The sequence below is a fragment of the Ursus americanus genome, chromosome 13 (genome assembly GCF_024610735.1).
Source record: "Ursus americanus isolate L20-20 chromosome 13, mUrsAme1.1.p, whole genome shotgun sequence".
In the NCBI taxonomy this organism is placed as follows: Eukaryota; Metazoa; Chordata; class Mammalia; order Carnivora; family Ursidae; genus Ursus; species Ursus americanus.
In genome coordinates, this window is record NC_142139.1 from 5,124,669 (window position 1) to 5,137,203 (window position 12,535).

Genomic DNA, 12,535 nt, shown 5'->3' on the forward strand with positions numbered 1-12,535 from the left:
GGTATGTTGTTACTTTTATTGTTTTAGAGAAGCTAATAAAAAAGATTTGCACTTTGTCTATACTGGGTATAATAGTTACCTATTGCTGCATAACAAAATGCCCCAAAATTTAGTTGCTTAAACAACAGATATTTAATCTCATAGTTTCTGAGGGACATGAACTTGGGAGCAGCCTCACTGGGTGGTTCTGACTTTGGATGTCATGAGATTGTGGTCAGGCTGTCAGCTGGGGCTGTAGTTTTCTCAAGATTCTACTGGGTATGAAGAATCTGCTTCCAAGCTCACTGATGTGGTTTTTGGCAGGCCCCAGTTTCTCCTTGGCTATTGGCCACAGAGTTCAGTTTCTCACCTCATGGATTTTTCCATAGGGCTCTTCACAATTTGGCAGCTTTGTTCAAGCTGAGTGATCTAAGAGAGGGAAGCCAGCACCCAAGATTAGGCTAATCTTGAAAGTGATACAACATTACCTCTGCGATGATGCTATTGGCCACACAACTCAGTCTTGGTATATTGTGGGAGTGTTTAAACTCATATAGAAGGGTATGAATACCAGGAGGTAGGGATCTCTGGGGGCCATCTTGGAGGCTAGGTACCACAGCGGGTCTATAACAGTATATATCTTTTGTGACAATTTGGGATTATGGAGAAGTAAATTAATTAGGGCAACATTTGATGGGAACTTAGCTTAAAAATTAGTTATCTCCTTGCCAATCCCTATAAGTGTTTGCTCTTCTTTTTCAGGTCCAGCACAGAGTCAAATGCAGGTTCCATCGGGGTATGGATTGCATCCTCAAAACTATATTGCTCCCTCAGGACATTATCCTCAAGGACCTGGGAAAATGACCTCATTGCCATTGGACAGCCAGTGTGGTGATTACTACTCTGGTCTCTATACGGTACCGACACAAAATGTGGTGACTCCTAATACAGCAAGCCAACAACCAGGAGCACAGCATATGTATGGCAGGGCTCCTCCTGCCCCTCATATTGTGGGATCTGCTCCGGGATCTTTCCAGGGTGCCGCCTCATCAACATCCCATTTGCATACGAGTGCCTCCCAGCTGTACTCCCCTTTTGTGAATCACTACAGTAGTCCAGCCATGTACTCTGCCAACTCTTCTGTTGCTTCTCAGGGATTTCCCTCTACTTGTGGTCACTATGCTATGTCAACTGTTTCTAATGCTGCGTATCCTAGTGTTTCGTATCCCTCTCTGCCTGCTGGTGATCCATATGGGCAACAAATGTTTACCTCACAGAATGCTCCGACTGTCAGGCCGGTCAGAGATAATTCATTTTCTGGTCACAGTACAGCCCTCAGTCATCCATCACCGCTTCCACCTCCTCCATCACACCAGTACCACCAGCAGCAGAGTCTTTCAGGATGCAGTACTCTCTCATGGTCAGCTTCAGGCCTTTCGTCAACCCAAGATAATCTCATCCGAAACCACACTGGCTCCCTGGCTACAGCCAACAGCAACCCAACAAATACTGGTAGGTTGAATGGAAAGTTCACCAAAGCATGGCTGAATAATCAGTGCACTTCCAGTCAGGTTTTTATTTGCATGAAGGTTTAAGATGATATTGCTTAATAGAAAAATCGAAAATTAACTCACCTTTGCGGTTTATCTGCTTTATTTATTGTGATGTTTTACAACCTCTCCCTGAACCCTTCCCCTTCACCAGTTCAGTTAGCCACCCAACCGTCACCTTGCATTGCTGTGTTCCTTGTCATGACTGGGATCTCAGTCAATATTTAGTGATATATTTTATGCCTCTGCAGTAGTTGTCTTTAGTATGAGGTAGGTCAAGGGCAAAAGAGAAGGGTCTATTTGGGTATATGCTTTGTTAGCCACTACTTTCTTTTTTATATTGTTCAACCTTGGGACAGTTACTATTCCAGCCAGAGCCCTACTCACTATAGAATACCACCCTGTTTTCTCTGAGTGAGCCCCCATTAGTGATGCTTGCAGAGATTTTATATATATATATACACACACACACACACACACACACACACACATATACATATATAAAATATGTAGAAATACATGCTAAAGCTTATGTTTTCTCTTCCCAAATTGGTAAATTAAGATGAAGGCTGGGGAAGATGAAGAAAGATGCATGACAAATAGTCTTATAGTTAGTCTTTCTGACCTTCCTAAACCAAGATGTAGTTAAATTTATTAGTTTAAAAATTATGTAAGTTATGTAGTCATTTTAGTGTGGCATTTCCATATCATATACTCATTTTAATTCAACTTGTAGCTTGAACATAACAAAGTATGCTCTTGAAATAAATGGAAGTATATGTAAAGAATGGGAACTGGTGAAGCTGTGGTCGTTTTCTGAATGACGTCTTTAAATTGCACATCAGAGTCCAAATAGCCGTGAGTCAAGGATGCCATAGAAAAGTATCCTTCCCAGGACAGTTAGATTATTTAAAATTAGAACTTTGGAATATTATATCTGAACCGTATATTTGAGATCATCTATTCTTTCGCTGCTGTTATTTAGAAACGCTTTTGGCTGCAAGCAACTAGTACTGGTTTAAACAAAAAAGGTGGTATTTTTCTCACAGAACAAGAAGCCTAGGCGGATGTAGTGGATCCAGATGTCCTTAGTGTCTCTTCTGTCCCTAGTCTACCATCCTCTGCATGTCGATTTCTAGAAACAGGATAACTTTGTGCCTGTAGACATCAGGTCAGAGTTAAAAGCAGGAAGAACGGAGAGGAAAGAAGATGGGGTGATGGCGCTGACAGACTTTCCCTGTCGTTTGCCATAGCTGTTTTAAAAGACAATCCCTTATTTTAGGGAAGGTTAGAAAATGAATATTTAGCTTTGTAGCCTTCACAGTAGAGGCAGGCAAGAAAGAAAGGGGTTGGCATTGACTGGGTCTTGGGTAAATCAACTTAAAGCATCTGTCACAGTTCCCAAGTCTGGCTGTGCACCAAAATCGCTTGCACGGGTCGTGATCTTCAACCTTACTTACTGAGCTAGAGTAGACTCCAGGCTGGTCTTGGGAATCTGTAGTTCTGACTTGATCTTACGATGCCTAGTAAAAAGTCAAGTTCGGTTTCTTTTTGTTTTACAAATGAGGAAAGCTATCCAAGTTAGGTTGCCTGCTTGTGGTCATTAATGTTAGAAACCGAGTTTGTCCTGGAGCTCAATTTCTTTGATTCTCAGCCTTCCCTTCTCAGAATGAGGGCTTTCTGTCCCCTAGAAATTCTGTTTTCGTTCTCTTCTTTCAGCAGTGTTTTTATAGATCAGCTTAGCTTAAGGTCCCTCTGACTTAAGGATTTTGTGACTTTCGTGACAAAAAAAAAAAGAAAGAAAGAAATACAGGTAATTCCTGTCTTATTTCTGAGGTGGGTGTGGGACCCTGGATGGAACCAATTATACCGAGATGTAGGATCAGGGAAATATGGGGCCACTTGGCTAATGAACGGAATACCTAATTGGGAAGTACTATCCCTGAAAAAAATATTAAATAAAGAATAATTATAAAATTACCTTCTATTTGAATAACTAGTAATTAGTTCTTTATATGTAGAGATGGGGTGGGGTATATTTCTATTCTTTTAATCTTAGTACTATACTGTGAAAGCCGTAATAAATATAATTTTAGAAATTAATTCATGTTAAGCCGGGGGGGGGGGTTGTGCCTTTGGATTGGTAAGCTACTTTTAAATTATAGTTTGGAGATTGACATATATCAGGTTAATTTGATACTTGTTTTTCACCATTTCAAAAGAAATAAAGAGGTTACTTTTAAAACCTACTTTGAAATGAAATACTACGGAAGTTCTCAAATTTTCTCAGTTGAGTTGATGATGTCAATATTATTTTTCTTGGTTCCCCAAGTAACTTAGTAGTAATAATTCACAAGGTATTTGACAGATACTACTGTGTTTCTCTTAGAAATTTAAAACATCCCTTGGTAGTTTTTTATAATGAAAAAATAACAAATGTACATAGAAGGAGTTCAAAGAAATGGATAAAATGGAAAGTAAAAGTTCCCTACCACTAGAAATTTTGGCCACTAATTTTCAGAGATAATCGCAGCAATTTTTTGTGTGTCCTTCTCAAAATTCTCTACACATGTACAAGTATCATAAGCCACACGTAACATACTTAAGTTAATCATTCAATAGCAAGGAACTATTTTGTATGATACAATAAATAACATGAAACTATTGAAATTTGTAATTTTTTGGTTAATTTATGTTACTTTTACTAAATAGAACCTACTTAATCTTAGCACATAAATGTACTATACTGGAACGTAATAAACTGAATTCATTTTAAAAAAACAAAACATCCTTTGGAACCCTGTGAATTTTTGCCACGGTGACTTGGGTGCCTAGGTACAAGGTTTGGCAACCATGAGAATATTGATTTAAATTTTCTAGAAAGACAGACAAGTTTTAATTGCTTTGGATGCCCTTAAATAATATTGTCACATTAGAATAATGATCTTAGGTATTAAACATGGTTTTGGGTGAAATTCAATCATCAAGTAATTAAAAATGATTGCACTTTTTTTATTACTTGATTATACTAGTTTCATTTTCGGGTGTAACAAAAGTTCTTAAACAACTTATTAAGTGTTGGCGATCCGAAAGCATGAGCCTGAGTTAAGTGATTACCAAAAACATATTGCTGTATACATGATGTTATTTTTAGGCAGTCATTGAGTTCATGTTCAGAAACATTGGAATAAAAGAGAACTTTAATTTTATCTCACTCGCCTCTTTATTTTATAAGAACATGTTGGTATAACTCAGCACTAGAACTTCAATTTTTTTTTTTATTATTATTAAAAGGTCTGTCCCAAGTAGGTATGTCTTGGGTGCTATGTTTGTTAACTTAGGGTGAAATTTTGGCTGGTGTGTAAAAAATGTCATTTCATTAGAACTGCTACGGTAGGTAAATCTCTGAAGGCTTAGAAGGTTTTTTCTACTTTGAGATGAAGTTAGTTGAGTGTGACTTCGGGATAAAAAGATACCATCTTTGATAGCAAGATGAGTATTGAAACATCATTTAAAATTATTTTCTTAAATTTTTTTACTATCCCTTTGTTTTGAAAAGTATATAATTTTAAAAATTAGCAAGATAAATCTTGGCTAAGAAGTAAGAGTTTTGCCAGAAAATATTTCATTAAAATTATTTTTACTTTTTTTGCTTAAGAATCACATATTAATAGCATATTATGAAATAGTACTGTCTAGTTAATGGTGTTTTACTATGTGCAATTCTCTAAAACAAAAAGCATTTTAAAAGTTACTTATAAAAATAATAATAATAAACATCTATATAATCCTGTATTAAAATCCACAATATACATGACATCAGTATCCACTTTCTGATAAAGTAATGTTTTATCTGTCATCTTGGGGTACTGATGTGCCTGAGGAAAAGCAAAATAAATTCTCAGTTTTCCCTCATATTTAATATTTGAGCTGCAATCTGATGAATTCTTCATGTATAAAATAAATTGGAGGCAAAATAAATATTTAAATGTAAAAGGCGGAATTTAGAAACTTTTTAGAGAAAGTATGGAAGACTACGCTAGAAACTTGACTAGAGAAGGATTTCTTAAGGATAACGCAATACAATAAATTATAGTTATGAGGAGTAAGCGTGCTCAACTTGACTAATTTCGAATTACGAACTTTTCAATGAAAGACATGGAGAAAACAAAAAGACAAGCCATAAACTGGGAGGAAAAAATTGAGAATACACAAATAACACATACAAATTAATAAGGAAAAGAGCAACAACCCAAGAAAAAAACAGAAGATGAAATGAAAACATACTCGACCTCATTAATAATCAGGAAAAGAAAATTAAAACTAGAGTGGGATATCTTTTTATACCTAGCAGCAGAATGGTAAAATTTGAGAGTCTGACCATACCATTGGCAAGGATGTAGAGTAACAGAACTCTTAGACACTGTTGTTGATAGGAAGATTTATGGGCTCAGTATTTTAGGAAAACTTGGCATTAGTGGAATTGAAGATAGCTATATTCTAAAATGCAGCTATTCCACTTATAAAATTTGGTGCATGAGTTACCCAGACTCTTGTTAAAATGCTGGTTCTTTTTTTTTTTTTTTTAAAGATTTTATTCATTTATTTGACAGAGACAGCCAGCGAGAGAGGGAACACAAGCAGGGGGAGTGGGAGAGGAAGAAGCGGGCTCCCAGCGGAGGAGCCTGATGTGGGTCTCGATCCCAGAACGCTAGGATCACGCCCTGAGCCAAAGGCAGACACTTAACGACTGTGCCACCCAGGCGCCCCTAAAATGCTGGTTCTTATTCACCAAGTCTAGCATGGCCTGGCCTAAGATTCTGCATTTTCATCGTGTCTGCAAGAGGTGTTGCTAGCCCAGTGACCACACTTTGAATAGGAAGGCTCGAGGGCACCACGTCCTGTTCTAGATGTGTAGCACGTACAGGAAATGGTGACATTTATTTGGGATACTGGGCTAAAAGGACTAGTCTGCTCTCTAGGCCAAAAGCGCTTATTTCCCCCAGGCTGCGCCCAGGCTAAGGGGATTCTGAGGCTGCACACTTACACCCATTTGAGCCACGGCACACACCTTGGGAAGCACCGCCCTGGAGAAGCGTGCATATCTGCACCAGGGACATGTTCCTGAATATTTATAGCAGTACCGTTTGTGGAAACAAAAAAGTGGAAACCCAAAAGTCATTATAGTGGAATGGATAAGGAAATTAGATACTTCCAATGGACTGCTGAACAGAAGTGAACATGTGATACAGGGCTGCACTCATTAACATGAGGCCCAGAAATGTCAGGTGGGAAGTCATGGGAGAATACATGCAGTACGATACCATCACCAAGTTAAAGAGCAAGCAGAACTAATGCTTAGGAATACTTGTCTGTGTGGTAAACTATTTAAAAACGAAAGCAAGGGAATAATAACCACAGTTCAGGAGGGAGGACTTCTGTGAGGAGTACCCTGACAGCATCAGCAGTTTTGGAAATGTTTCATTTTCACAGCTGGATGCTGAGTTCGTGGGTATTTTCTTATGGTTTTATATGTGTATATATGTACATATGCATATAAGTATCACATAAACTCATGTATACCAATTATTAAAGAAAAAGCTTTGTGACGTCAAAGCAGGGAGTCAGTGTATTCCTCTTTACTGGGAGAGAGCATGGCAAGTTCAAGGGACTGGAAGACGACCAGTGAAACTAGAGGAGAACTCAGGCCAGGATGAGGCTAGGGACTTAGGATCATTCCAGGCCTCGTGAACCATGTTAGGAAGTTTTGAGGATAAGATGTTTTGTCTCCACCCTGAAGCACTGGCAGAATTTTGAAGGATTATAAGCATGTTGGAGACTGGCTGTAGTGTTCTGGAACAGAGAGGGTCCTTGTTTACTTATCTTTGACTTTGTGCTTGGAACTACTTTTGAAAAATTAATTGTGGGAATAGTTTGAGGCCTAGGATGATGGAGCTGTTCGTGATAGAGGTTTTTTGTTTTCTTCTGCCAAGTGCCTCTAGGTACTACCAGCTTATTGCACTAATTCAAGTCCAGAACCCTAGACTTACTGGACTCGGAGTGTTCTGAACCAAAGCCGCTGGTGTTTGTAAGCACTAGTTTCCCGGTTTGTCCTTATCCTGAGGTTATAACCCTTCAGAACACTCTCTTCAAAGTGGAAGTACAGGGCGCCTTATCAGGTACTCCGTCCAGCGCGCCCTGGCATGTGTCTTCTGTTTCCCGTACCCCGCAGGGCCACAGAAAACAGCAAATCAGCTTTGTAGCAGAAGGTGAAAGCAGCTTTGAGTGTTGGCTATTTCTCTGAGTTTTCAGTTTTGTACAGATTTTGGCCCAGACATTCATTAATAGCATGTTAGGTCTTTGATGATTTTAGAAAAGTATTTTTAAAAATAGTTTTTAGGGCGTCTGGGTGGCTCAGTCAGTTAAGCGACTGCCTTCGGCTCCGGTCATGCTCCTGGAGTCCCAGGATCGAGTCCCGCATAAGCAGGGAGCCTGCTTCTCCCTCTGACCCTCTCCCATCTCGTGCTTTCTCTTGCTCTCTCTCTCATTTTCTCTGTCTCAAATAAAATCTTTTAAAAAAATAGTTTTTAAAGTTATCTTTAATGGGAGGTTTGGTCTTTACCTCACCCATCCTTATTGTGTCTCCCGCCCCTTCCCTTTTCTCCATCACCCAATGTTAGATGATTTTATCTTTCTTAGTTTTCACTTTGTACTGTTAAATATACTTATCACTCTGTTACGTTTTAACGATTATATCAGTTATCTAATTCTGGTTTAAAACAAAAATGACGTTATTTTTCATAGTTCTGTGGGCTGGTTGGACTGTTCCTCTGCTGGTTTTTCCTGGACTCACCCATGTGTCTTCATTTAGCTGGAGACTTGCCTGGGTTGGAAGATCCTAGAACTTCACTCATGTGTCCAGCAGCTGGTGCAGATAGTTTACTGGAGTACCTAGGTTTTTTGACACTTAACTAACTTCGTTCCATGATAATCTCCGGGCAGCATTTCAAGGGCAGAAGGGCATAGCTACAAGGTGTCCTGAGATTTGAGTTCTGGGACTTACATACCATTACTTCTGCCACATTCTGTTGATTAAAGCCAGTTACAAGGTTAGCCCTAATTCAGAGGGAGGGAAAATAGACTCCACTTCTTAATGAGAAGAATTGCAAAATATTGTGACCATGTTTTCAGTTTCCCACAATGATGTTTGTCCTCCCTGAAAATGATGAATAGCACATTTAGACTACCTTCCACCTTCTTTCCCATTCCCCATATTTTTCATTTGTACACTATGGGGCATATAACATATTGCGGGTTTTTTTTTTTCTTAATTTATATTTATTTATTTTAAGTAGTCTCTATCCCCAGTTTGGGGCCTGAACTCATGACCCCGAGATCAAGAGTTGCATGATTTTTCGATTGAGCCAGCCAGGCACCCCAACATATAACATGTTTTGTTCTGTCACCACATTCCTTTATTTGTTTTAGTCTTAGCACTTCTAAGTTTGTCTCTATGTGCACACACACATCATGCATGTTTAAACATACGTGTATGTACATACATACATGTACACACATACATGCATATGTTCAGTATATTTTCACTGCTCACTACTAGTTTTTTGCCATAGGTCTTTTTTCCTCTGACTTTGAGATATAATTGGCATATTACATTGTGTAAGTTTAAAAGATACAATTGATGATTGATATATGACATATATATGTATTACAAAATGATTACCACAGTAAGGTTAGTTAATATATCCGTCATCTCACATAATTACCTTTTCTTTGTGTGTGGTGAGAACATTTTAAGATTTACTGTCTTAGGGGCGCCTGGGTGGCACAGCGGTTGAGCGTCTGCCTTTGGCTCAGGGCGTGATCCTGGCATTACGGGATCGAGTCCCACATCAGGCTCCTCTGCTATGAGCCTGCTTCTTCCTCTCCCACTCCCCCTGCTTGTGTTCCCTCTCTCGCTGGCTGTCTCTCTCTGTCAAATAAATAAATAAAATCTTAAAAAAAAAAAAAAAGATTTACTGTCTTAGCAACTTCCAAGTTTATAAAACAGTATTGTTAACAATAGTCACCATGTTGTACACTGGATCCCCTGAACTTACTCTTCTTAAAACTGAAAAATTATGGGGGCGCCTGGGTGGCTCAGTCAGTTAAGCCTCTACCATCAGCTCAGGTCATGATCCTGGAGTCCTGGGATTGAGTCCCACATCTGGATCCCTGCTCAGTGGGGAGTCTGCTTCTTCCTCTGACCCTCCCCCTCTCATGCTCTCTCTCTCTCTCAAATAAATAAAATCTTTTTAAAAAAACCCTGAAAATCTATGGTGACAGATTGTAAGTCAGCTTACTGTAGTGAGCATTTTATACTGTATAATTGTCAAATGCTATATTGTACAACTGAAACTAATATAATATTGTATGCCAGTGGGTATATTTCAATAAAAAAAAAAATTACGGTTTGTACCCTTTGACCAATATCTCCCTATTTTACTCCCTCCAACCCCCACCCTGACACCAGGCCCTGGAAACTACCATTCCACATTCCACTCCGTTTCTGTGAGTTCATGTAAGTGAGATAGTGTACTATTTGTCTTGCTCTGACTTACTTTACTTAGCACAGTATCCTCAAGGTCCATCCCTTTTGTCACAAGTGGCAGGATTTCCTTTTTTATGGTTGAATAATATTCATGTGTGTGTGTTTTATCCATTCCTCCATCAGTGGACACTTAGGCTGTTGCCATGGGTTTTTCAATGAGCTCTTGGTTGGCTGAAGATTATCCTCTGGATTGGGGAGTTTGAGCTATCACAAAGGCCTAGTATGAATCACATGTACTTTATCCCAGACATCCAACCTACTGTTACCATTGAGTCCTTAGTTACATTTGAAATACAGATGACTAGTAGGGGTAAATAAGACATGACAGTTTATAATACAAAAGGGGAATCTCAGCTGATACTAGAAACAGTTGTGGAATTCATGGACTATATTACTGCAGAAGCAAATGACCTCTATTCATCTTATCTTAGGTACCATTATGTAGTACAATAATGAATTAATAGTAACGATCATTAGTAAAAATTGGGGTTCATTTTGCTTAAAAAGGTAAGGAGGCTTCTGACATGTTTTAGGAAAGTTGCTGTTAAAGATTATTAAAAAATTTGGTAAGTTTTCAGTTTTTCTGAAATCATTTCTTTGGATCTCCTTATTTTCTCTACATAATTCTAGATAAATGTGATGCCACTGATGTTTCTATAAGAACTTCAAATAAACCGTATTTTGTTGGTATTTCAATATTTTCGAGTCGATTGCTGTAGATGAAATAGTTTTTTGTCTTCAGTTGCAGATTCTTTATCTTGTCCTGTTATGCAAAATGTTAAGCCTCTCAAGTCCAGCCCAGTCGTATCCACTGTTTTACCAGGAGCCTCAAGGCGAACACCTCCTGCTGCAGATCGCCCAGCTGAGCCCCTAGCCTCAGTTACACAGCCGTCAGAGCTGCTACAACAGAAAGGTATTCGAAAAATTTATTATGTATATGTGGAGAGAGCACATACACACATACATATACACGCACACTGATTCCAATAGCTGATTTTATGATTTTCTTACATTTTTTTTTAAGTTTATTTATTTATAATCTCTGTACCCAATGTGGGGCTCAAACTCATGACCCTCAGTTCAAGAGTCATATGCCCTTCTGGCTGAGCTACCCAGGTGCCCCTCAGATAGCTGAGTTTTAAAAAGTCAAACTGTGTAACCGTAATATATAGACAATAAGAAGAAATTTATAGTCTCAATTCAAACACTGTTTTCTTTGTATATATTAACTTATAGTCTGTTTAAGATTATTTTTTACATAATTGCAATCATAGCTTATATACCATTTTGTATATTGTGTTTAAATTTATTAAATTATACACAGTTCTTCATATTCCACATAGTTGTTGTAGTCATTTTCATGGCTAATACTTCCTTGTTTCAGTGTATTCTAATTTACCAATCCATCCCTCTACTATGGAACATTTGTTTCCTATTTTTTAAAGGTTGTTATAGTTCTCTTTTAGGATAAAGCGTCCAAGATTTTTTTTATTTAATCTCCATATACTATTTGATGATTTCTCTACTTGTTATTATTATTAGTGAAAGTAACTTTTGACCGAATTTTGGAAATGAGAAGGGTGAAAATGCAACTGTAAGCCATACCTTTGCAGCATGGACAAACAGTACCGTTGATTCATTTGCTTGTTTAATATTCTTCATGTGTTAAATAAGTGACAGGTAACTAAAATGTGTTGTTTTGACCCACTTTCCCTACTTTGCCTTTTATTTTGGCAGTATTTTGTTTTCTTTCTGGCTAAAATTCTGAATCTATTGATGTTTCCAGTTGAAATACTGTGTTTTTCATTTCATGAGAGATAACTGAACTGTTATTAGCAATCTATAGTTCGTGTTTCCAGAGCAACCATTAGTAATATCTTAGGGACTATACTTACTATGTAATGACAGCTTCTCGCCTTGAATATAAAGAATTCTCCTTCTCTCTCTCTTATGTTCTAAAACTCAGAAAAAGCACCTTAGGTTGATCTCACTACTTATTATCTGTTGAGTATGTGGTCAAGAGTACTTTCTATCATTTGAGCAGATTATACATTATAAATTTTCTTATTTGGCTTTATAGGAAAACCAACTGCAGCATCATGGAGTGTCCATTGATTCCCAACAAGCCAGTGGGTATATTAGGAATAAAATCTAGTTTTTTAAAAGCATTTGCCTTTAAAATGGAGGACTGGTAGGAAAGTTTTGCTTATCATGAGTAGAAAAAAAGGGTAGATTGAACTCCTAACCAAATGAATGGTATCTTTCCTTTACATCAATGACTGCCTTCCTTTTCTTAAATATTATGCTTGTTTTGACCCTTCACATTGCCCCTGCTAATATCTTTTTTCTTAGTATATTTTCCTTTTTACCATTTTAAGTACCATCCTACCATTTTACT

General features: G+C 38.0%; 1 protein-coding gene across 7 annotated transcripts in view; it reads left to right on the forward strand.

Annotated features, from left to right (window-relative positions):
- The window catches only part of SEC24B (SEC24 homolog B, COPII component), an 84,918-nt gene that overhangs the window by 17,944 nt on the left and 54,439 nt on the right, over positions 1-12,535 (forward strand). For all 7 annotated transcript variants that reach the window (XM_045799173.2, XM_087866390.1, XM_045799174.2 and 4 more), the window contains exons 2-3: positions 742-1,491; positions 10,880-11,050. In XM_045799173.2, the coding sequence (XP_045655129.1) occupies positions 742-1,491; positions 10,880-11,050 (921 nt within the window). The remainder of the gene's footprint in view (positions 1-741; positions 1,492-10,879; positions 11,051-12,535) is intronic.